This window comes from Xenopus laevis, chromosome 9_10S, assembly GCF_017654675.1.
Source record: "Xenopus laevis strain J_2021 chromosome 9_10S, Xenopus_laevis_v10.1, whole genome shotgun sequence".
NCBI classification, from domain to species: Eukaryota; Metazoa; Chordata; class Amphibia; order Anura; family Pipidae; genus Xenopus; species Xenopus laevis.
Genome location: NC_054388.1, coordinates 39517557 through 39540249, shown reverse-complemented (window position 1 = coordinate 39540249; position 22693 = coordinate 39517557). Strand labels below are relative to the sequence as shown.

Genomic DNA, 22693 nt, shown 5'->3' with positions numbered 1-22693 from the left:
GCATCACAGCCCGCCCTTTTGTTCCCGCCCCCCCACCTGCCGGTAACAATTATAGGAAAAGATGGCAACCCTAGGCACAAGGCAGTGATCTGGTTGGACTCAGGGCAAAGGCAGCAGGGTTTTATTTTTATTATGTTGACCCCCATCTTACCCTTGTCCGGATGCTAAATGTAGCTCTGCCTAGTGATGTGCGGGTCGAGAGTTTCTCGACCCGCATCCAACCCGGGCCCGCTGCTCCCTTTTATTTATAGACCCGTGCCCAACTACGCCCCGCAGTTACGTCACAAAATGGGCGGGGCAGGCGGAAGTCTATAAATTCCAGCACCGGAAGCCGGCAGTTCTAGGTTGCGGGCGGGGAGAGCAGGAGAAGAGCTTGACCCGCGCCCGCCGCGACCCGCGCATTTTATCCAGGGGTCGGCCTGAACCCGCCAGACCCGCAGGTCCCACAGGTCCTGCAGGCCTTGGGTCGGCCCGCACATCACTAGCTCTGCCCATGTACAAGTATCCTTGTGCCCAGTTACCCATCTTCTGTACTCCAGGGCACAAAATTCAGGGGGTCCCAGACACATGCAGCCTTTCAATCTGTCTATTTACACACTTAGGTGTTGTGTACTCCAACCTAGAATCCTGCAAAAAAAGCGGGTACCCTGCAGTATGAGGGTAGGATTTTTTTGGGTGCGGGTATAGATGCAGGTCTAATCTAAATTTCTTATGTTATATTGTATATATTTTACTCCTTTTAAAATTGTACAAAGTTGTTCTGTCCCCTCCCACTCTTGATGATGTCACTTCTAGTTTGCAGCAACATCACTTCCTGTTTAATGGTAGTCAGTGGGTTGCAGATAAGGCGGTTGCAAGTTAAAGTGGGTAAATAAGCGGGGTCGGGTCCGGGTCTTATAAAGTAGTTCTGCACAGGACTGTACTACAACCACAGTTGTACAGGGGTGTTTGATGGACAATGATTTCAGCTAACAGAAAGGGTGTCTTGGTCAAAGTGGATCTTCCTGAATAGACTGCTATAGACAGAAATGCCTGTCTCCTGTTGACTTTATACTGTCCTCTTTTAATTTTAGAGCTAGAGAGACAATGTATTGAGGGAAATAAATCTGAGTGAAAGCTGCCATGCTGCTTTCACTTAGAGCAGTGGTTGTTTCACTTTCAGTTTAAGACCCCATTGGAGGGTTCACCTTTAGTCAAGGGTGTTTAAATTCATGATTTGCCCCAAATCTCACACTTACAGACCCCCTAGTTTATGTAGGAGACAAGGAGACAAATAGGCATTCAACAGAAACTCCAATAGGATTTTCAAACCTGCCTGATTGATATCTGGGTGAATTTTGTCCAAATACAGTAGAACCACCATTTTACATCCTCTGATTTAAAGTTTTCCTTCATTATACATTGTTATTTTGTGGTCCCACCTATAAATTATGCATAATACATTTCCCTGTTTTACATTTTCCTGGAGTTTACACCATTTTTTTCTGGCCCCCTGAAAAACGTAAAATGGGGGTTCTATTGTATGTGTAAACTGGCCATAGACGTTCAGATTTAATTCCTTGTACAATGAACGTTTGGATATCGATCAATCGTTTGTTTGCAGCTATCTAAAACTAGCCATTGGGATTTAAATTTTAGTTTTAAAGTAGGAAAAATAACAAATTAGAAGATGGTCTAGCCATTAATTGACAGACAACATCCGTACAAAAGTTACGTACTGGAAATCACCCAAAGATATTCTTGTTTCCCGACAGAAATTTTCTAACCTGTCCAATTTACTAAACAACCAATAGCCATGGTATGAAAATTGTCGGGACTATTTTTCTGAGTCCATAGATGGTCCAAGAATTGTACTTAACGTTGTTTTGTACAACTATAGCTGTGCGTCTATGGCTAACTTAAAGAGATACTGACACCTGAAATTAAACTTTTTTTTTACATCTATTATAATATTGGCTTTGCAAGCTACTTCTAACTTTGCCATAAAGTATTTGCATGATGCTTTTACATTACCTGTCTGATCCCCCATGTTCCTGTATGAGGGGGCTGCCATATTTGTGCAGCAGGAGTCCGTTAGCATTAGAAACTGTAACTAACAGGCTGAGATGGGACAGTCAGGTTGGCAAAGTCAGAGTGTCAGAGAGTCAGGCTTAGGAACTTCAACTAACAATTATATACAAAAACAAACCTCTCAGCAAAAAAGATCAACATGACCTATAGGTAACATTTAATGTACATTCATATGCTAAAATTCATTTTTTAGTGTCAGTATCACTTTAAGCAGTGATTCACCTTTATGTTAACTTTTAATATGTTATAGATTGGCTAATGCTAAGCAAATTTTCTATTGGTCTTCATTTTTTCTTTTTTATAATTTTTCAGACGTTTTCTAGCTTTGAAATGGAGGTCGCTGACCCCATCTCAAAACAAATGCTCTGTATTGTTATCTCTACTTTTTATTACTCCTTTTTCTATTCAGGCTCTCTCCTATTCATACTCCAATCTCTCATTCAAAGCAATGCATGGTTGCTAGGGTAATTTGGACCCTAGCAACCAGATTGCTGAAATTGCAAACTGGAGAGCTGCTGAATAAAAAGCTAAACACAAAAACTACAAATAATCCAAAATGAAAACCACTTGCAAATTGTCTCAGAATATCACTCTATATAATACTAAAATTTAATTTAAAGGTGAACAACCCATTTAAGGCAGGCCCATCAACGGCTCAATACATACAAGGGACAATAAAATGGCTGGTTGTTAACATCAGTCAGTAAGAAGCAGCATGTAATTATCTTTCTCGAGGTATATAAATATTTATGAATGTTTCCATTGGGGTAAAATGCAGTAATGATATAGGTGAGTCTTGAACTTTGTGCACTTTCTGCCATTGATCTGTTCTTACCCCCTCTCGCACTTGATATCTCCTGCCTTATCTCTTACTGCATGGCCCCCACCAGTGCTGGGTGCAAGGAAATTGTCGTTTTGAGGGGAGGTTGCTTGGAATGATATATTCACAGACCATAGCAGATATTTTTGCTCTGACCTCTGAGCTTGGAAACTGAGACACCTCCTAATGATTTTATGGTCCAACCCCTCCATTGATTATTTTATGTCCCGTGTATTCAATTAGCCAAAAAGGCAGTTGGAAGAGGCCGTGCTCCTTTGCACTATTGACCAAGATGGACACTACCAACCCCTTGTGTTTTTAATGAGGCAGTATTACTCTGTTTGACATGGCACTTTAATTAAAAATCCATTTATTCTAATTAAAAATAGTAAGTGAATAGTTTCCACTTGAAATGATCTCTGTTCTGATGGGTATTAAAGGTGTAGGGTCTGTACATCCCCAAAACAGCAAAAATTGTGATTTAAAAAAGTAGTTAAAAGTTCAAATACATTTATTAGGACAATACAGGTGAAGGCCCAATGCGTTTCATGCCTGCTGGGGCACTTACTCATAGTATTTTTCTTTTCTTTATTATATTTGTTTTTGTTCTGCTACTGTTCTTGCATTTTATACATTTTGGTAGTGCCAAAAATAGTATTTATGCACCTTTTTCTTTATCTGTATATATTTGGGTTCATTTTGAATGCCCTGGGTTTCATCCACAGCCCAATAAAAGTGGGATGTCTTCTGATGAAGTTGACCACTAAACGAAAATGCCATTCTTAATAATTAAAATGTCATGTTTTTCCCCACAGGCCGCTCGTGAGTCCTTCCGGCAGCACTAAGTGAAGGTGAGACAACAAAGTGACACGTTGGTTCGACCCACGTGACTGAGGAGAGGCGCGGGCAGCGGAGGGGGAACAGTCTTTTTTCATTTTGACGCCCCCAGGGGCAGGACTCTGCATTCAGTATGGAGGCGATAGCTAAATATGACTTTAAAGCCACAGCTGATGATGAACTGAGCTTTAAAAGAGGGGACGTGCTTAAGGTGAGTGTCAAATTGGGTTTAGCAGGGCATGGGGGCACAGCGTGGTTCTTCCTTGTCTAAATCAGTTGGAAAATACACAGTTAATTGGGACTATGGCTTGATAATCTGCTTCATTTCTTCTCAACCCCTTATTCTCAGGCATAACACCAAACAAATGATTTGCAGAAACAATTGGCGATTCAATGTAATTGTAGAAAATTGGAGGGGGCGTAACTACCGGGGGAGCAGGGGGTGCAAATGGGCCAGGCCCCGCACCCCCGCAGGGCCCCCCTGGAAGATCGTGTGCACTGGAGTCGGCTGCAGCGGCACAGAAAAATCGCGCACACGAGGGTGGGGGCGGGCCCGTCTGCACGGCTCGCACCAGGGCCCGCCCCCACCAAGTTACGTTACTGGCAAATTGCGTTTTTATGCGATTACCCCACTGGAGAGGTGGTCTCCCACCAGCAACTAAGCGCTGCTACATTTATCATTGCCCATAGGATCTGCTTGTGCTAATGATATGCGTGGAACATTCTGTTGTCTGGCACTTTTAGCTGGCTGTGCCCTCCGTACATGCTATTTTTCTGCAGTTGGGGAGCTTACCCTTTTATTATGCCATTAACAGTATCAACGTTTCGGGCAAAACGTTGATACTGTTAGTGGTATAATAAAAGGGGTAAGCTCTCCAACTGCAGAAAAATAGCGTGTGTGCAGGTCCGTGAAAATCTTAATGTTACTAAGGGACCTAGCCAGTTCATCAGAGGGGCCAGCACCACCAATGCAGTACATGTAAATTACAGAAGTGAGGTGGATTCAACATATTAACTCTGACCCACTAGCACAGACACACACCCATTGTGGGCTTCTTGTAACAGCAACTTGCCTTGTAGGGAGGTAAGGAGCAGAGTTTCCAGAAAGCTGGCGTACAATGCCAATATATATAAGGCTGAAACAGAGTTATTGACACGTTTATAGAATCCAGATAGAAAACAATGACAGAAAGATATTTATTACATTGATCTCATAATGTTTCCATTCTGCCAATAAACCGCAAATGGCTGTTTAGCTTGTGAATCTTTTCTTCCTATTGAATAGGCTGCAGCCCTGTCATTTCTGGTCTGGCTGCATTTGATCTTTCCTTGGCACAGTCCATAATCATTGATCTTTCCCCTTCCCTGTCTCCCCCGCACCCCCTCTATTAGCGTTGCAGATTAAGAGCTCCCAGCTCACTAGCCGATTAGGATAATCTTATTTATCCCATCTTGTTATCCTGTCTCAGGATAAACGCATTCACTGCATTCAGTCATCCCCCACCAATTGCCTATGGCCTTCAACTGTGCCATTTTCTGTTGATCTGCAACTTGATTCTTATAGCAAAGAGAAATGGCTCTGTGACAGATGGGTTTTTATGGGGGAGTGTTAAAGGAACTGTAACATTAAAAAATGAAAATGTTTTAAAGCAATAAAAATATAATGCAGCGTTCCCCTGCTCTGGTAACACTGATGTCTGTTTCAGAAACGCTACTATTGTTTATATAAATAAGCTGTTGTGTAGCAATGGGGGCAGCCATTTAAAGGAAAAAAGCTCAGGTTACACAGCAGATAGCGGATAAGCTCTGTAAGACATAATGGTGTTATCTGTTATCCACTATTTAACCTGTGCCATATAGCTTCCGCCATTGCTACACAGCATCTTGTTTATATGAATTATAGTAGTGTTTCTGAAGCAAACACATCAGTTCTACTAGTGCAGGGCAACAGTACACAATATTTTCATTACTTTAAAACACATTCATTTTTTGGTATCACTGTTCCTTTAAAGTCGAGTACTTGTGATATAAATCTACTTCAGGCACGTCCATGTCTGTGATATGCACTATTCACAAGTCAGATCAGCCTGGTAAAAGCGAACAAGAGGGGTTTGAGGGAAATTAAGCTGTGGCTTTTGAGCATCAGGGTGCAGGGGAGGTCAGAGAGGTTAGCTGGTGTAGAGTAACTTTCACCACATTACCTCAACAGCAATGTTTTTCCGTAGTCTGGTCTCTTGAAACCTGAAGTCTAACCATTGGGTAAACACCACCCCGATTATCATTAGTACTTGGTCCTTTTGAATATGTCATGTCTGTGGGTATAACTCCTTATAATAGATACCGTTGTGTCCAGAATAATATCAGTCCGACATCACTAACCGGATCAATCACTGTTTTTGGTAGAAATTCTATTTCTACATGGCAAATAATTTATTAGTACATGTAGTAGAGTAATAGAAACCAACAGACCCAACAGTGATGCCATGCTGCTGATTCTGTGTAATTGAGTAATTAATTAAGGCTTGTTCCAAATAATAATAGCAGTGTTCCATAATAATAGCTTGTTCCAAATAATAGCAGTGTGGAGTTAAATTAGTGAGGTCATTCATTCTGTGAAAATAACAGGTGTCCATTACGACCCTTATTTAAGGCAGCAAATGTTGTGCATGCTGGTTATAGTGTATTTCTCTCTGAACATCTTTGTAAAATAGCTCATCCAGGCATTGTTCAGAACAGTGTATTTGATTAAGAGGAGAGGGGAAAACACTGCAGAAAATGATAGGCTGTTCAGCTAAAATGATTTAAAATGGCAACCAAAACCTGAAAGTTATGAAAGAAAACCAAAAACTATCATTCAAATGGATAGAAGAATAGCCAAAATGGCAAAGTCTCAGCCAATGATCAGCTCCAGGAAGATATAAAAAGAAGGTATTGTGTTACCTGTGATACTGTTACAATTAGAAGATGCCTATGTGAAGCCAAGCTATCGGCAAGAAGCCCCCGCAAAGTCCCATTGTTGAAAAAAGACGTGCTGAAGAGCTTACAATTTGGCAAAGAACACACTGACTGGCCTAAATAGAAATGGCACAACATTTTGTGGACTGATGAAAGCAAGATTGTTCTTTTTGGGTCTAGGGGCCACAGACAGTTTGTCAGACGACCCCCAAACACTGAATTCAAGTGACAGTACAGTGTGAAGACAGTGAAACATGGTGGCACAAGCATCATGATATGGGGATGTGTCTCATACTATGGTGTTGGGTCTATTTATCACATACCAGGGATCATGGAGCAGTTTCAATACATCAAAATACTTGAAGAGATTGTGTTGCCTTATGCCTAAGAGGAAATGCCCTTGAAATGGGGGTTTCAACAAGACAACGACCCCAAACACACCAGTAAATGAGCAACATCTTGGTTCCAGACCAACAAGATTGACATTATGGAGTGGCCCAATCCCCGGACCTTAATCCAATAGAAAACTTGTGGGGTGACATCAAAAATGTTTCTGAGGCAAAAGCAAGAAATGCAGAAGAATTGTGGAATGTACCAGGTGCCAGAAGTTGGTGGACTCCATAAAACACTGATGTGCAGCAGTTCTCAGAAACACTGATTATACAACTGAATATTATTTTCATTGATTCAAAGAAAAACAAAATCTTGAAACATTTTTCAGTTTATACAGTGAATGTTTGAGTTTGTAAAGAAGAATATACACTGCTATTTTTTTTGGAACAGCCTAATATTCCTTTTTCTTAACTTTCTGTAAAGGAATAACACAAATTTGATAATTTTTTTTCTTGCTGTTTTGATTTGGAATAGAATGTGAGCTTTAGTCACCTTTTTAAACACTTATTATTCTAAACACAACTGTATATGGAACCAAAGCCGTGCTGGACTGATATCTGTTACTCCTCCTGCCTTCCCCTGGAGGCCTGTCTCTGTACAAGCAGGCCTGGGCCGACCCCTTGGTTCTACGTGAAATGTGCTTGTTGTGTATTAGGTTTACTAAGTGGGGGCATTTATGTAGACTTGTACAGTGTTAGTCATGACTGCCTTTGTGGACAAAAATTTGGTCAGTGCTTTATTTCCCTCATTAAAAGGTTGCAGATATGTGACTATTTTACATTAGTCTCCCTCCTTGTTCCAAGAATATCCAGGGCAGCGGTTAAGTGTCTAACCCTAAATGGCCTTGGCATAAATTTAGTGGATTCCTAAGCCAGCAAATAAGCATTCATGCCAAATCTATCGCTGACTGAGCCCTCCACCCATCACTTTTACAGTGTAGCTCTACCCCACATATGGAGGAATTTTGTTTAAGATGGTTGTACCCTCCTCCTCTGTTGCAGAGCTGTTGTAAAAGCCGCTTAAAAACTGAAGATCATTAATCCAGAGCAACCAATGACTTTTAAAATGATAAAGCAAGTTCAAGGTTGCTCTGGGTTACTGCTTCTGGGTAACTGTTCCCCACCGTTCATATATGCACAGAGCATTCATTATTAAATGTTTCACTTACGTAGTAACTTTTCCAAATGGACAGATCTTAGTATTCATGAAGGTCCTTTGCCTAAACGAGTCAAGCACAGCTTTGGGAAAGTCACTGGCCCTTAGCCCAGTGAACTAAAAAGTGTTATTTAAATGTGTTCTTTAAATGTTCTGGCTGCTTTCAGTTTTACTTTTTCATTTTGCTATACCGTGTGTCCTCTTTTTTTTATAAATAAAAACGGAGTAAAGAGACAGGCTGTGCAAAATAAAACATGTTTCTAATATAGTTAGTTAGCCAAAAATGTAATGTATAAAGGCTGGAGTGACTGGATGTCTAACAGAACACAACTTCCTGCTTTTTAAGCTCTCTAACTCTGAGGTAGTCAGTGACTTTAAAGGGGATGTAAAGTCAAAAAAAATAAAATCCCATTTTTATTTTCTTTAATGAAAAAGAAATCTATCTCCAATATCCTTTAACTAATTTAAAAAAATTGTACCATTTTTATAAGAAATCTGACTGTATCAAGGAAAGGTCTTCCAATGTCATCTTTTCTGAAATTTTGCCTGTGCCACGTGCAAGTTTAGGAAAACAGCGGGAGTTTAGGGAGCTAAATGCGTGGCTCAAGTCTTGGTGCAGGAAGGAAGGGTTTGGGTTCCTAGAGCACTGGGCTGATTTTTCGTTGGGGTACAACCTATACAGTCGTGAAGGTTTGCACCTCAATGGAAGGGGGTCCACTGTGCTAGGGGAAAGAATGGCTAAGAGGTTGGAGGAGTGTTTAAACTAGGTAAGGGGGGGTGGGTGAGATAAAGAATTATGGGGAAACTAGTGTAGACGGGGCAGTGGGGTTAGTAAGGGGTCATGGGGGAGGAGTGAGGGGGGCATACAGTTTACCAGCTAAGGAGGTCCCTCTGTTACAAGGAAAACAGAATAATACTAACTTAACGTATAATTCTTCACTAAGTAATGCAAATTTCAAAAGTAAAAGTAGTAACCTCCGCTGTATGCTGGCAAATGCACGGAGTTTGTCAGGTAAAATGGGAGACCTAGAATTAATTGCATGCTCTAAAAATTATGATATAATTGGTATCACTGAGACCTGGTGGGATGAAACATGTGACTGGATTGTGAATTTAAATGGTTACACCCTTTTTAGGAGGGACAGAGGGATTAAAAAGGGTGGAGGAGTGTGTTTGTATGTAAAGTCTGAATTAAAGCCATGCGCTAAAGAAATAACAATAGCTGGCACTGGTGAGGGTGTAGAATCACTCTGGGTAGAGGTTTTGACTGGGCAAAAGGTAACAAAAAGAATTATCATTGGTGTATGCTATAAACCACCTCGTATAAGTGTCGAGTATGAAGCCCAGCTACTCTTGCAGATACAAGCGGCTTCACAGCTGGGTCAAGTTGTTGCTATGGGTGACTTCAATTATCCAGACATTGACTGGGGTAATGGGGTTGCTAAGACAGAAAAAGCTAGTAGGTTTGTAAAAATGCTGAATGACAACTTTTTATTCCAGCTCGTTCAAGAACCTACTAGGAATAACTCTCTTTTGGACCTTGTAATAACTAACAATACTGAACTCATCTCTAACATTTGTGTGGGTGAGCATTTAGGGAATAGTGATCATAACATGGTCTCCTTTGAGATTCTGTTGCAGAAGCAATTCTATAAGGGAGTAACTAAAACACTAAATTTCAGACGTGCAAACTTTGACAGTATAAGGGCATCTCTGCAACATATTAAGTGGGAAATGCTTTTCACAGGGTTAAACACAGAACAAAAATGGGAAGTCTTTAAAATGCTGCTTAATAAATATACTTGTCAGTATATTCCACTTGTAAGCAAGGAACGTCGTTGTAAAGCAAAACCTTTTTGGTTCAATAGAAGCGTTGGTGTTGAGGTGGGTAAGAAAAGACGTGCTTTTAAGGCTTTCAAGTTAGCCAAAGAAGGCCAATAAATCATGCAAAGAAGCTATAAGGCAAGCTAAAATTGCTATAGAAAAGGATATTGCAGCAAGCAGTAAAAAAAATCCAAAATTATTTTTTAAATATGTTAATAGTAAAAAAATGAAACAGGAAGGGTGGGACCTTTAGTTTCAGAGGGGGGTCAGCTGGTTGATGAAAAAATAAAAGCGCAGATTCTGAACTCATATTTTTCATCTGTCTACACAAATGAGGAACCAGTAAGTGAAGGTTTCCTTCTTAATAGTCCCAATTCTAGTAATACAACTAATGATGCATGGTTCACACATGAAGAAATTCAAAAGAGACTAGAACATGTTAAGATTAACAAAGGTCCAGGGCCAGATGGTATTCATCCCAGGGTAATTAGCGAGCTTAGCTCTGTGATTGCCAAACCTCTTTACTTAATTTTTCAGGATTCATTGAGATCTGGCATAGTGCCATGAGACTGGCGAATTGGCGGTGCCTGTATTCAACAAAGGATCCCGTTCTCAGCCTCAATACTATAGGCCAGTTAGTCTGACGTCAGTGGTAGGAAAGCTTTTTGAAGGGTTAATAAAGGATAAGATACTGGACTTCATAGCAAATCATAATACTATGAGTTTGTGCCAGCATGGTTTTATGCGTAATAGATCTTGCCAGACTAACTTAATTTCCTTTTACGAGAATGTAAGTAGAGACCTCGATTTTGGGATGGCAGTGGATGTGATTTACTTAGACTTTGCTAAAGCATTTGATACAGTGCCACACAAAAGGTTACTGGTTAAATTAAGGAATGTTGGCCTGGAACATAGTATTTGTACCTGGATAGAGAACTGGCTAAAAGATAGACTACAAAGAGAGGTGGTAAATGGAACATGTTCTAATTGGACCAGTGTTGTTAGTGGAGTACCACAGGGCTCTGTACTAGGTCCCTTGCTTTTCAACTTGTTTATTAATGACCTGGAGGTGGGCATTGAAAGTACTGTTTCTATTTTTGCAGATGATACTGAATTGTGCAGAACTATAGGTTCCATGCAGGATGCTGCCACTTTGCAAAGTGATTTGTCTAAACTGGAAAACTGGGCAGCAAACTGGAAAATGAGGTTCAATGTTGATAAATGCAAGGTTATGCACTTTGGCAAAAATAATATAAATGCAAGTTATACACTAAATGTTGGGAGTTTCCTTAAATGAGAAGCATCTAGGGGTCTTTGTAGATAACAAGTTGTCTAATTCTGGGCAGTGTCATTCTGTGGCTACTAAAGCAAATAAAGTTCTGTCTTGCATAAAAAAGGGCATTAACTCAAGGGATGAAAACATAATTATGCCTCTTTATAGGTCCCTGGTAAGGCCTCATCTGGAGTATGCAGTTCAGTTTTGGACTCCAGTTTTGCCCCCTGCAGCTAACTTTGAAAACATAAATCATTTGTTTAATTAGGCTTCTGGTGCTGTAAGTTTGTTTATTATACAAAATACAGCATTATTCTATTTTAGACTTAAGTTTCCCTTTAAGCGGGGCCACATGAGACCTAACTGTTCAGTGAGTTTGCAATTGATCCTCTGTATGGAGCTCAGATTCAAAAGCAAACAGTTATGACCCATGTGGCCCCTCCTCAAGTCTCTGGTTACTGCCTGGTAACCAATCAGTGGAAACCAAAAGAGCTGAGAAGCAGGAAGTAGTGTTCTGGCTATTATGTTAGACATCCAGTCACTCCAGCCTTTATACATTACATTTTTGGCTAACTATATTAAAAACATTATAATTTTGCACAGCCTATCTATTTACACAGTTTTTATTTTTATACTAAACAATTCCTTTAAACTAGATTTGGTATGGGTGCCCTTGGTTGTGACTGGTATTGCTTTCTGTGATGAAAAATGTAAAAGACTAGAAAACGGCCCCTGACCGAAGCAAACTCCAGTACTTCACTTTTAGTAGTTTGTTTAGTAATCAAATGTTTCATGTTTTTTCTAGGTCTTGAATGAAGAATGTGACCAAAACTGGTACAAAGCTGAACTCAATGGCAAGGATGGATTTATACCCAAAAACTATATTGAGATGAAGCCACACCCGTAAGCACCCTCTTCTCTTACACCGTCTGTTACATTGATAACCTTTCACATGTGAGATCCAATACAAAACGCAAGGTTGATTTCCACAATCACACACACACACACACTATATAAATCCTAAGCACAGATGAGATGGTGACTCATGGGGGAAGTCACAAAAGTGATGATGCAGACACAAAAAAGTTCCTATAGGTTTGTCTGATTTCCCACCATATTCACTTCTGTGATTTTGTCTTTTCCCATTTTGTCTTATGATTTTAATTGACATTTTACCAACATTTTTCCTGAATTTGCCTTTAGTTCATACTAAACCAGTCAGTCTACCATCAGGTGACTACTTGTGCCTTGTACAAGTACAGGGCCTATTATCCAGATAACGGATCTTTCTGTAATTTGGATCTTCATACCTTAAAGGGATACTGTCATGGAAAAAAAAAATCAGTTAATAGTGCTACTCCAGCAGATTTCTGCACTGAAATCCATTTCTCAAAAGAGCAAACAGATTTTTTTATATTCAATTTTGAAATCTGACATGGGGCTAGACATATTGTCAATTTCCCAGCTGCCCCTGGTCATGCGACTTGTGCCTGCACTTCAGGAGAGAAATGCTTTCTGGCAGCTGCTGTTTTTCCTTCTCAATGTAACTGAATGTGTCTCAGTGGGACATGGGTTTTTACTATTGAGTGCTGTTCTTAGATCTACCAGGCAGCTGTTATCTTGTGTTAGGGAGCTGTTATCGGGTTACCTTCCTATTGTTCTTTTGTTTGGCTGCTGTGGGGAAAAGGGAGGGGAGTGATATCACTCCAACTTGCAGTACAGCAGTAAAGAGTGATTGAAGTTTATCAGAGCACAAGTCACATGACCAGGGGCAGCTGAGAAATTGACAATATGTCTAGCCCCATGTCAGATTTCAAAATTGAATACAAAAAAATCTGTTTGCTCCTTTGAGAAATGGATGAAGGAGGGGTAAGTTTCTGCCGGAGGGCCAAGGGCTTTTGTTATAGGTATTACAAATTACCGGCAGCTACATTGCCGGTAAATTTGTAATACCGGCCCCGGCCCTGGCAGGTATTTTACCGGCTAGGCCGGTAAAATACCGGCCGGGTGGCAACCCTAGATGCACCGAATCCACTATTGGGATTCGGCCGAATCCTTGGTGAAAGATTCGGCCGAAACGAATCTGAATCCTAATTTGCATGTGCAAATTAGGGTCAGGAAAGAAAAAAGTGACAAAAAGTCACCTGATTTCCCTACCGCCCCTAATTTACATATGCAAATAAGGATTTGGTTCGGCCAGGCAAAAGGATTCGGCCGAATCCTGGCCAAATCCCGAACCGAATACTAGATTCTGTGCATCCCTACATTAAATAAACCCAATAGGCAATTTGCTTCTAATAAGGATAATTTATATCTTAGTTTCTATAAAGTACAAGCTACTGTTCTATTGTTATAGAGAAAGAGGAAATCTTAAAATATTTGGGTAAAATAGAGTCTATGGGAGACAGCCTTTTGGAGTATTCTGGATAACGTGTGATAACATATCCTATACCTGTACTGTAGTGATGTGCGGGTTGAGAAAAACTCGACCCCCACCCGACCTGAAACTCGGCGAGATCCACTCTTTTTATATACCTTCGCCCGCCTTGACATTGTGAAAGGGGCAGGGCTTGCGCAAGTATATAAAAAGGTACGCACAGAGGCAGAAGTGGGGCAGAAGAAGGCTGTGGGCAGGGGAAAATGGGGCCTAAAGTTCAGCCCGAACCCACCCAAGGACGTACTGCGGAAGTCAAGCCGGGTCCCGCGGGCATCGGGCCAGTCCGTACATCACTACTGTACTGTTCGTTAGACTGCTAAAAGGAAGGGAAAGAGAAATACCTTGTCGGTTGTAGCTGGGCAAACTGCTGAGCTCTGGATTGGTGCAGCATTGGTGCTGCACTGCCATGTTCTTTCTGTTAGAATCCTTGAGCTTCCGGGAGTGATATAATCATCTGCCACAGTTCCTTCTCAGACCAAGAGGAAATCTTAAATGCCCATGTGGTACCCTACATGTGCCTGGCATCAGGTCTTCATGTGAAATTGAAATTATAGGACCTGGGAGCACAAGTAGCCCATGCAGAAATGACCCTTGAGGAGAGACATTTTCTACTTCTGCAGCTCTTAAGAGTTGGAATTTGAGCTGCACACTGTTTGCTAGGTCTGTACTTAGAATAGAGAGATAATGCAGCCATAACACCATGAATAAAGGATTCAAATGTGCTTAGTGTACTTCAGGCTATATCATACTAAGGGTAATAGCACATTAAGCAATTCCACCTTCCATAATCTCCACTTCTGTGACTTTCACACAGCATTTTAATGACTTTTTCTAAATTTGTCTTGAGCTCTTCCTAAACAGATGATTTTCAGCTGTACATCTGCCTTGTGCTAATGTGCCACTTGGAGAAGAGATCCCCTGGGAGTCACACCAAACTTTACTCCACTGGGAAAATCTCAAATGTAGTTTTGCACCTTTTTGTTTGTTTGTTGTAAAAAAACACATTCACACATTTCTTGCACCAAAAAATGAAATTGTTGGCAAATATCGAAACAAAACGAGTGTTGCATGCATGCGTCCAGAGAAAAGGGCAAATCAACCCATTGAAGTTGGCAATTGCTTAAATCCTGGTTGTTGCTTTTTAAACACGTCTTAGTTCCCCAGCAAAGACAGGTCTGTTAATCAGCTGCCTTGTGTTACATTGTTTTAGAAGTCTGAGCCATCAGGGCAAAGAATAAAAAGGGGTCAAGCACTGCTTTCAATAGGAACTTAACTTAAAAACTATAGACAATTTGTAATGAATATATATTGCAAAGTTTTCTTTTATTAGACAAAAAAAAAATAATTTTTTTGTTGACATGGCCTTAAAAGTAGAATATGTGCCAGTGCTGGACAGTGCATTGAGGAAGAAACATTTGCATATTGTTCCAAATAAAGCAACTGGCTGTAGCGGATGTTGCACAACTGAATCATTACATGCGCTTCCTTTTTTCAATTTTTGTGTCTTTATGAAAATGTAGAATGTACTTTGTCCACTTTTGTGATTTGCTCCCATGGAATAGTCACATGTGTCATTACCCAAACATATACCAATCCCCTCTTGGGCTCATGATTTCTGACTGGCACATTCTTGTGTACCATATTATGGCTCAAAATTTAATTTCTCTTGTTTTATTTCCTTTTATGTGTTTTCTGCCTTTGATTTTAACACTCTTCAATTTACACAGGTGGTTTTTCGGCAAAATTCCCCGTGCCAAAGCCGAAGAGATGCTTGGAAAGCAGAGACACGATGGTGCCTTTTTGATTCGGGAGAGTGAAAGTGCTCCTGGAGATTTCTCCTTATCAGTCAAGTGAGTTGACATTAAGGGTGGTGGCACAAGGGGAGAGTAGTCGCCCAGCGACAAATCTTGTCTACTGCAGGCGACTAATCTCCCCAAAATGCCTTCCTCATGAGGCAACTTCGGGCGAATTCGGAAATTCAAAACGATACGTATGCCATCCTGCCGGCGATTCTTATTCTTGCCGGCTGGAAGACATTTGGGGAGATTTGTCGCCTGCAGTAGAGAAAATTTGTCCCGACTAATCTCTCCTTGTGCCACCACCCTAACAGCTGCTTTCTTATGTCTTCCTTTTTCTCTTAGGGGGTCTGGATTTGTTGATCAGATTGTAAGTGGGAAATATCTGTAAGACGATGGGCACACAGGCTGAAGGCTCAGCTGCTGTCAGCCTGCATATTTTTGCAGGTTGAGAGATCTGCTCAGTGCCCCAGTTCCATTGATTTGTATCCAATCAGCCTTTGTGCGCATACACACAGTGGAGCTAAAGCTGTGGTCAGCCAAAATTAGCTAAAGGAGGCATCTCTGGTCTGACCTTAGCTTCAGCTCCACTGTGTGTGCACGCACAAAGGCTGATCAGATACATATCAATGAAGCAGGGGCACGGAGCATATCTACTTCTCTCAGCCTGCAAAAAATATGCAGGCTGGCAGCAGCTGAGCCTTCAGCCTGTGTGGCCACATTCTAAAAATTCACCTCTTTGAGCAGTGCATGGGTTTTGCCAATTTTCTTGTGTTGAAAGGCTCTCACTATGCTTCTTCAGATTTGGCAACGACGTGCAGCACTTCAAGGTCCTACGGGACGGAGCCGGCAAGTACTTCCTGTGGGTGGTAAAGTTCAACTCACTGAATGAGCTGGTGGACTACCACAGGTCCACATCCGTATCTAGGAACCAGCAGATCTTCCTACGAGACATCGAGCAGGTTCCACAGGTACACGGGGGAGACAGAGCCACGAGTTTGCCACAGGTATATAGAGGAGGGGGACAGGCAAGAGACTGTGCTTTGGATAGAAAAGCACTGTGCATTTATACAACCATATCTGGGATATAATGTATCTCATTTCTAAAGAGTAACCCTGTAGAAGATCTCATGTACCAAGCATTTTATCTTTTCTTATAACACCATTGGGCCTTTCCTCACATTTCCCACCTATCTGCCTGTCTGATGACCATTGGGTTCTATCTGTGTATAATGTGCTTGTAACTAGAATGCTTTCTGGTGCATATATTTCTGATTGTTGTGATATGTATAGGTGCATGTGCAGAATCAGGAAGGGATATCCTATCTTATTAAGGCTAAACCTATCTGACATGTGATCTTTAACCTCACTACAGCAACCGACCTTTGTGCAGGCACTATTTGACTTTGACCCCCAAGAAGATGGTGAGCTTGGATTCCGACGAGGAGACTTCATCCAAGTTGTAGACAACTCTGACCCCAACTGGTGGAAGGGCACATGCCTTGGCCAAACCGGCATGTTCCCACGTAATTATGTGACACCTGTTAACCGTAACATGTAACCAGGGTCGGCAAGGATCCAGTGGCCAAGGAGGAGCACAGACAGGCTGATCTGGGAGGCATTTTGGACTGACTATGCGACCAAGGGGAAAGAAAATCTTCACCCAGGGGGAGCCCAAGACAGACTGACCAAGACAGACAGATGACTGACCAGCTGAATGCAGCCACGCACCACCAGCAAGGACAGTTTGCCCTGGGATTGTCACAAATACATTATAACAAGATAGAAGCATGGAAAGATTATTAACTGGGGGTTTTGGGAACATAGACATATTGTAAGAATGCTTATGTTTTGACTGCCTAGATCTGGTTGGCTGCCCTTTGACTGACAGATGACAGTACTGCAAAATATTACAGGGGGTGGGGGGTGGGAATGGTACGCATTCATTATAGCTCACAACTCTTTGGACTGACTGTCTGACTATATTACAGTGGCCAATGCTTCCTGGGCCTTGATCTAAGTTGGCGATCCCAGAAGCCTGCCTGTCTTTTGTGCAGTTTCTCTGCGTGTTTTCAGAAGGTGAACCCTTGGCCCAACATCGAACTTTTTGGGTGGGAGGGTGGAGAGTCCGACTGACTCTGAGGGAGGGGATGGGTGATTGTTGATGTTTGATTTAGAATGCCAAAACTTACCTTTAAATTAAAAACAAAAACAAGAGACTTTTTTTTTTTTAATTAACAAACTCCCTTTACTGCTGCTGTTTCTTCCCCACGTCCTGTTTCACTTCCCCCCCCATACCATGCATGTGTTATCCAAGCACTAAGTACACACGCCTTGGAAAATAAAATGTGCAGAAGTGAGAGCTGCCATATCCACTCATTTTCTCTCTATGCAAATCTGGATCTGCTGTTTTGATTGTAAGGGGCCACAAATGCTACTCCCTCTTCTTCCCAAATAGGGAGGCTCCTGCCTCAGGCATCTTTACATGATATTGACATTTTGTATCTCCTGCAATACGGCCTAATCTTGTATTCTGTGCTTCTTTCAGAACAGAAGTACTGGCAGGAAAATACAATTGGGACACTGGTTGGGAAGGGGCCAGCAGGGATCTGGCAGGGTATTGGTTATAACCTAGGGTTTTGAAAGACAACATTAAAGACAAAGCCCACTATAAAAAAAATTAATGTTTTAGTATAATTTATCATTCTTCAGTTAATCCGTTTCTGTGAGGTTGCTTTGGGGGATTGACCCTAACAACCTGGCTGTGGTTTGGCGGACATGGTTGCAATGGATTTATGCTTTAAATATAAAACTTGACCTCGGCTTCTGCCCAGTATGTCTTAATAAGGAGCAGCACGTTGTTTCCTGGCTTGTGAACTCACGTTCTGGATTGTCTTGCTTGTTAAAAGGGGATTGAGAAGCCACAGAGGCTGAATGATAAGCTGCCCTTTTAGTAAGCAAGACAAGTGTTAGAGAAAGGCATAGCTCATATATAGCACAGCATATTCCTTCTGTGCATTTGTACATAATTACTAGAGCTGCCATACTACCTGCTTCTCCTGCTGTTTCAATAACCGCATATGGAACAGCATTAAAGGAGACATTTTGTGTAACAAAATAAGAATGTACCAGTGCATTATACTCATTTAGATATAGAAGAATTGTGCTTAAAAAAAGTAGTGTTTCAGGCTGATTTATTCACTATTTCTGCAAAAAGCCTAATAATCCCTCCCTTCTCTTCCACTTCCTGCTCCCTGAATTCCCAGGCTGTGCAGGGGAACCGGCGGCTCTCAGCTCACTGCACTGTAGGACAGGAACCAATCAGCAGCTAGCAGGACCTGATAGGGAACTGAAGCCTGCCTGTGCTTGTGTGACTGCAGGGCTGTGATTGGCTGTCCCCCTCCTACTGTGCTACTGGGAGGAACCGTTAGGACACGCCCACCCCTCATTTGAAAGTCAGACAGGGACCAGTGAACATCTATAGGGAGCTCCAATAAAGGGGCCATTTTTAAAGATAAAATTAATGTTTAGCACCATGTAAAAGCAACACCATATATTACTTATAATTGCTTCAAATTTTTTATCATTTATCGTATGTCTCCTTTAACAGAGGAAAGTAATATGGCAGCTCTCAAATTCATACTGCCGTATAAACAAGCCATGCTTTTAGCATCTAAGTGCAATTAAATGGGGAAAAAAAACCCAAACGATCCATAAGGTCTGTTTCCCCTTTGAGATTGAATTGTTATCCATGTCCTCAAAACCCTACGGTGGTAACATTAAGTCCCTCACTGAGGACAGCTGGACTGTCTCTCTGGCCCCTCCGACTCTCGGTCCATCTTATCTGCTTCCTCAAGTTCGTCATGTAAGGGGGGCTTGGAATGCACCGGGACCATATGATTGTCTATTCTGGGATTAGTGTGTATCCTGCAGCCTTGCAGATTGGTAACTTGTGTGTGTATGAAACCAATCAAATCAGTGTTTAATTAAAGAACGGCTTCTGTATTTAATCCTCCAATGCAGCATTCAGTAGATAGATGTTAACTGTTGTTAATAATAATAATAAAAATCTGGCATTTTCTTCACCCGACTGTTGGTAAACAGGTTTCATTTATTCCTGGATGTCCGGATACCCTGCAAGCACTAGGGCCACCTTCCCTTGCATATGAAATCCGTATGCTACATGCCTGTTCAGCATTTGTTTTGCTCCTTAAAGGAACAGTAACGTCATATGTTTTAAAGTAATAAAAATATAATATTCTGTTGCCCTGCACTGGTAAAACTGATGCGTTTGCTTCTGAAACACTACTATAGTTTATATAAACAAGCTGCTGTGTCGGGGGCAGCTATTTTAAAGCAATACTGACACGTTCCTATAAAAATCATAGGAACGTGTCTGTATCAAGTAAGTGTTGCACCTGGAATAGTGCAAACAGCTCAGTTTTACCAGTGCAGGGCAACAGTACATTTTCATTTTTTGGCGTCACTGTTCCTTTTAAAGGGCTCATACCAGCACAAGATTCACTCAATGTGCTGCATTGTAGGCGCATAAATAACTGTGCGACTGTGATTTAATCTCTTACACACGTGTTTGTGTTCACAATTGCCGGTGCATCTATACACTCCATGTAGAATCACATTGTTCCCATGTTTGAGGCCTTTTATTTTTTAAGTTCATGATAATGCATTGCCAAATTCTTGATAGTTTGGCATTATGACAACTCCTCATAGTATTTCCAGTAAACCTTTATTTAAAGAGGAAATCTCGTGTGTGTTACTTTTAGTAGCAAGGAAGTATTGATAGCTTTGTTACTTGATGCCAGTTGCAGTAATAGTTCTTATATTTCCATAAGGCAGGTTATTTCCATATATTTGACAGAAATACCATTCAGAGCAGGATCTCCTTTGCATGAAAACAGCACGTGCTGTGAGAAGCTCCATTTATTTAATCTGTTATCTAGTCCTGGACATGAGCTAGAGGGGAGATTATATTGTCCTTTTGCTAGAAAGGGAAGTAATAAGCTGTCATGTCTTGGCTGAGATTCTAGTTATATGTATAACAGAGCAGTCTGTCACAGTGACACAGATCCTATCTGATACCCATTGTAAACAACAGTCCTGCCCTGCTTTATGGCTGAGATTCTAGCTATCTTTATAACAGAGCATTCTGTCACAGTGACACAGATACTATCTGATCCCCATTGTAAGCAGCAGTCCTGTCCTGCTTTATGGCTGAGATTCTAGCTATCTTTATAACAGAACATTCTGTCACAGTGACACAGATACTATCTGATACCCATTGTAAGCAGCAGTCCTGTCCTGCTTTATGGCTGAGATTCTATTACACAGTATTCAGCCAGTGGTTTAAGATCCTTTGTTTATATCACTGCATGTTTTTAAGTCCATAGTCCAGGCTGGAAAAATTAAAGATGGAACAGAATTATGGAAATGGATAGATGATGCTGTATTGTGCACACAGTACTCAATATCAGAATGACGGATGTGCTTAGAATTATTATTGCTAGACGATTGGCACAGGGCAGAAGTACTGATAGATTTGTGCCCCTTATGGGTAGGTGTGGGGCTTGGGATAAGTATATGTAGCAGACGATCATTTAATACTGGAAGTGTCATTGTTTACACAAGTAAAGCGAAATACCCCTTAAAAATAATGTTGTTGAATATACAGCAATCTCAAGCATGTCTTTGCACTAAGTACTAGAGAAAGGTTCTGTGAGTGGCTCCAGGCTGTGGCATTTAAGGTACGGGTATTTTGGAGTGGTGCTATTAATTAGCAGTGATTAGAATACAAGGTATGCCTGGGGAGAAATTTTTTCTGTTTCCCATTGCTTACAGTTCTAAATGGGCCACATTAATGCCCAGTGTTTAGTTACCCTACACGTTTATTTTGGAATCTTGTGCTGACCTTTAATTTATTTGTGCCCCTTTCTAATTTTTCCATTTTAAAGGAGACATTTTATATAATATTTGTATTCAGATATATTACTTATCCTCCTTCAAAGCATGTAATGATGCAGAAAGAAAAACCTTTTGAAAGCATTTTACCTCCTAAATATATCATTATATCAGAGCTGCAGAGAGATGTTTACAGGTCAGAAGCTAGGCTGAAATGAAGAGTGGGAGTGTTTGTCTTCCTCTCACAGGAAGTGGTCACAGCACTGACTGACAGGCTGAAATCAGCAGGGAAACTCCTCCCCTCCCACCCTCTGTCCTGTGTGTCCCAGCCTGCACATAACGGTCTTATGCTGCTGCCTGATCATTCACTTATACCTTATATGCTCAACATAAAGCAATATATGTGAAGGTTAATACAAACGGTAATAGTAATGTAATAGTAATATTTTCTTTTATTTAAAGTACAACAGTATTGTCCTGTGTAACACAGCAAATATGCATCAGTCACAAATGTATCTGCCCAGCTGGACATCATCTATAGTCCATAATATATTGTTATACATTGTGCAACTCCCTGCCTCTATTACATTATAAAGTTATACAAACTGTGTACATTCGTATTTACTGTTATGATATTCCATAACATCAGCTGTATATTTGTTTTCCTGCATATTGATATATGATCAGGTGCAGGGAGTTGCAAGGGAATAAATGCAGCAGTTCTGGGGCAATTTGTGTTTAATTGCAGGGAGTTGCAAGGGAATAAATGCAGCTGTTCTAGGGCAATTTATGACCAGGTGCTGGGAGTTGCAAGGGAAAAATGCAGCTGTTGTGGAACAGTTTATGGTCAGGCACAGGGAGTTGCAAGGGAATACATGCAGCTGCTCTGGAACAACTTATGATCATGTGCAGGGTGTTACGAGGGGAAATGCAGCTGTTGTGGAACAGTTTATGGTCAGGTGCAGGGAGATGCAAGGGAATAAATGCAGCTCTTCTGGAACAATTTATGATCAGGTGCAAGGAGTTGCAAGGTAAAATGCAGCTGTTCTGGAACAATTTATGATCGGGTGCAGGGAGTTGCAAGGGGAAATGCAGCTGTTGTGGAACAGTTTATGGTCAGGTGCAGGGAGATGCAAGGGAATAAATGCAGCTCTTCTGGAACAATTTATGTTTAGTTGCAAGGGAATAAATGCAGCTGGAATTGTACAACATATAAT

At 41.2% G+C, this 22693-nt stretch overlaps 1 protein-coding gene across 4 annotated transcripts in view; it reads left to right on the top strand.

Annotated features, from left to right (window-relative positions):
* The window catches only part of grb2.S (growth factor receptor bound protein 2 S homeolog), a 28939-nt gene extending 9289 nt beyond the window's left edge, over window positions 1–19650 (top strand). For 2 of the 4 annotated variants that reach the window (XM_018237455.2, XM_041577745.1), the window contains exons 2-6: window positions 3706–3938; window positions 12133–12230; window positions 15492–15614; window positions 16363–16567; window positions 16936–19650. In XM_018237455.2, coding sequence (XP_018092944.1) covers window positions 3861–3938; window positions 12133–12230; window positions 15492–15614; window positions 16363–16567; window positions 16936–17121 — 690 coding nt within the window. In that variant the 5' untranslated portion in view covers window positions 3706–3860 and the 3' untranslated portion in view covers window positions 17122–19650. 4 annotated transcript variants of the gene reach the window in all.
* The last annotated feature ends 3043 nt before the right edge of the window (window positions 19651–22693 follow it).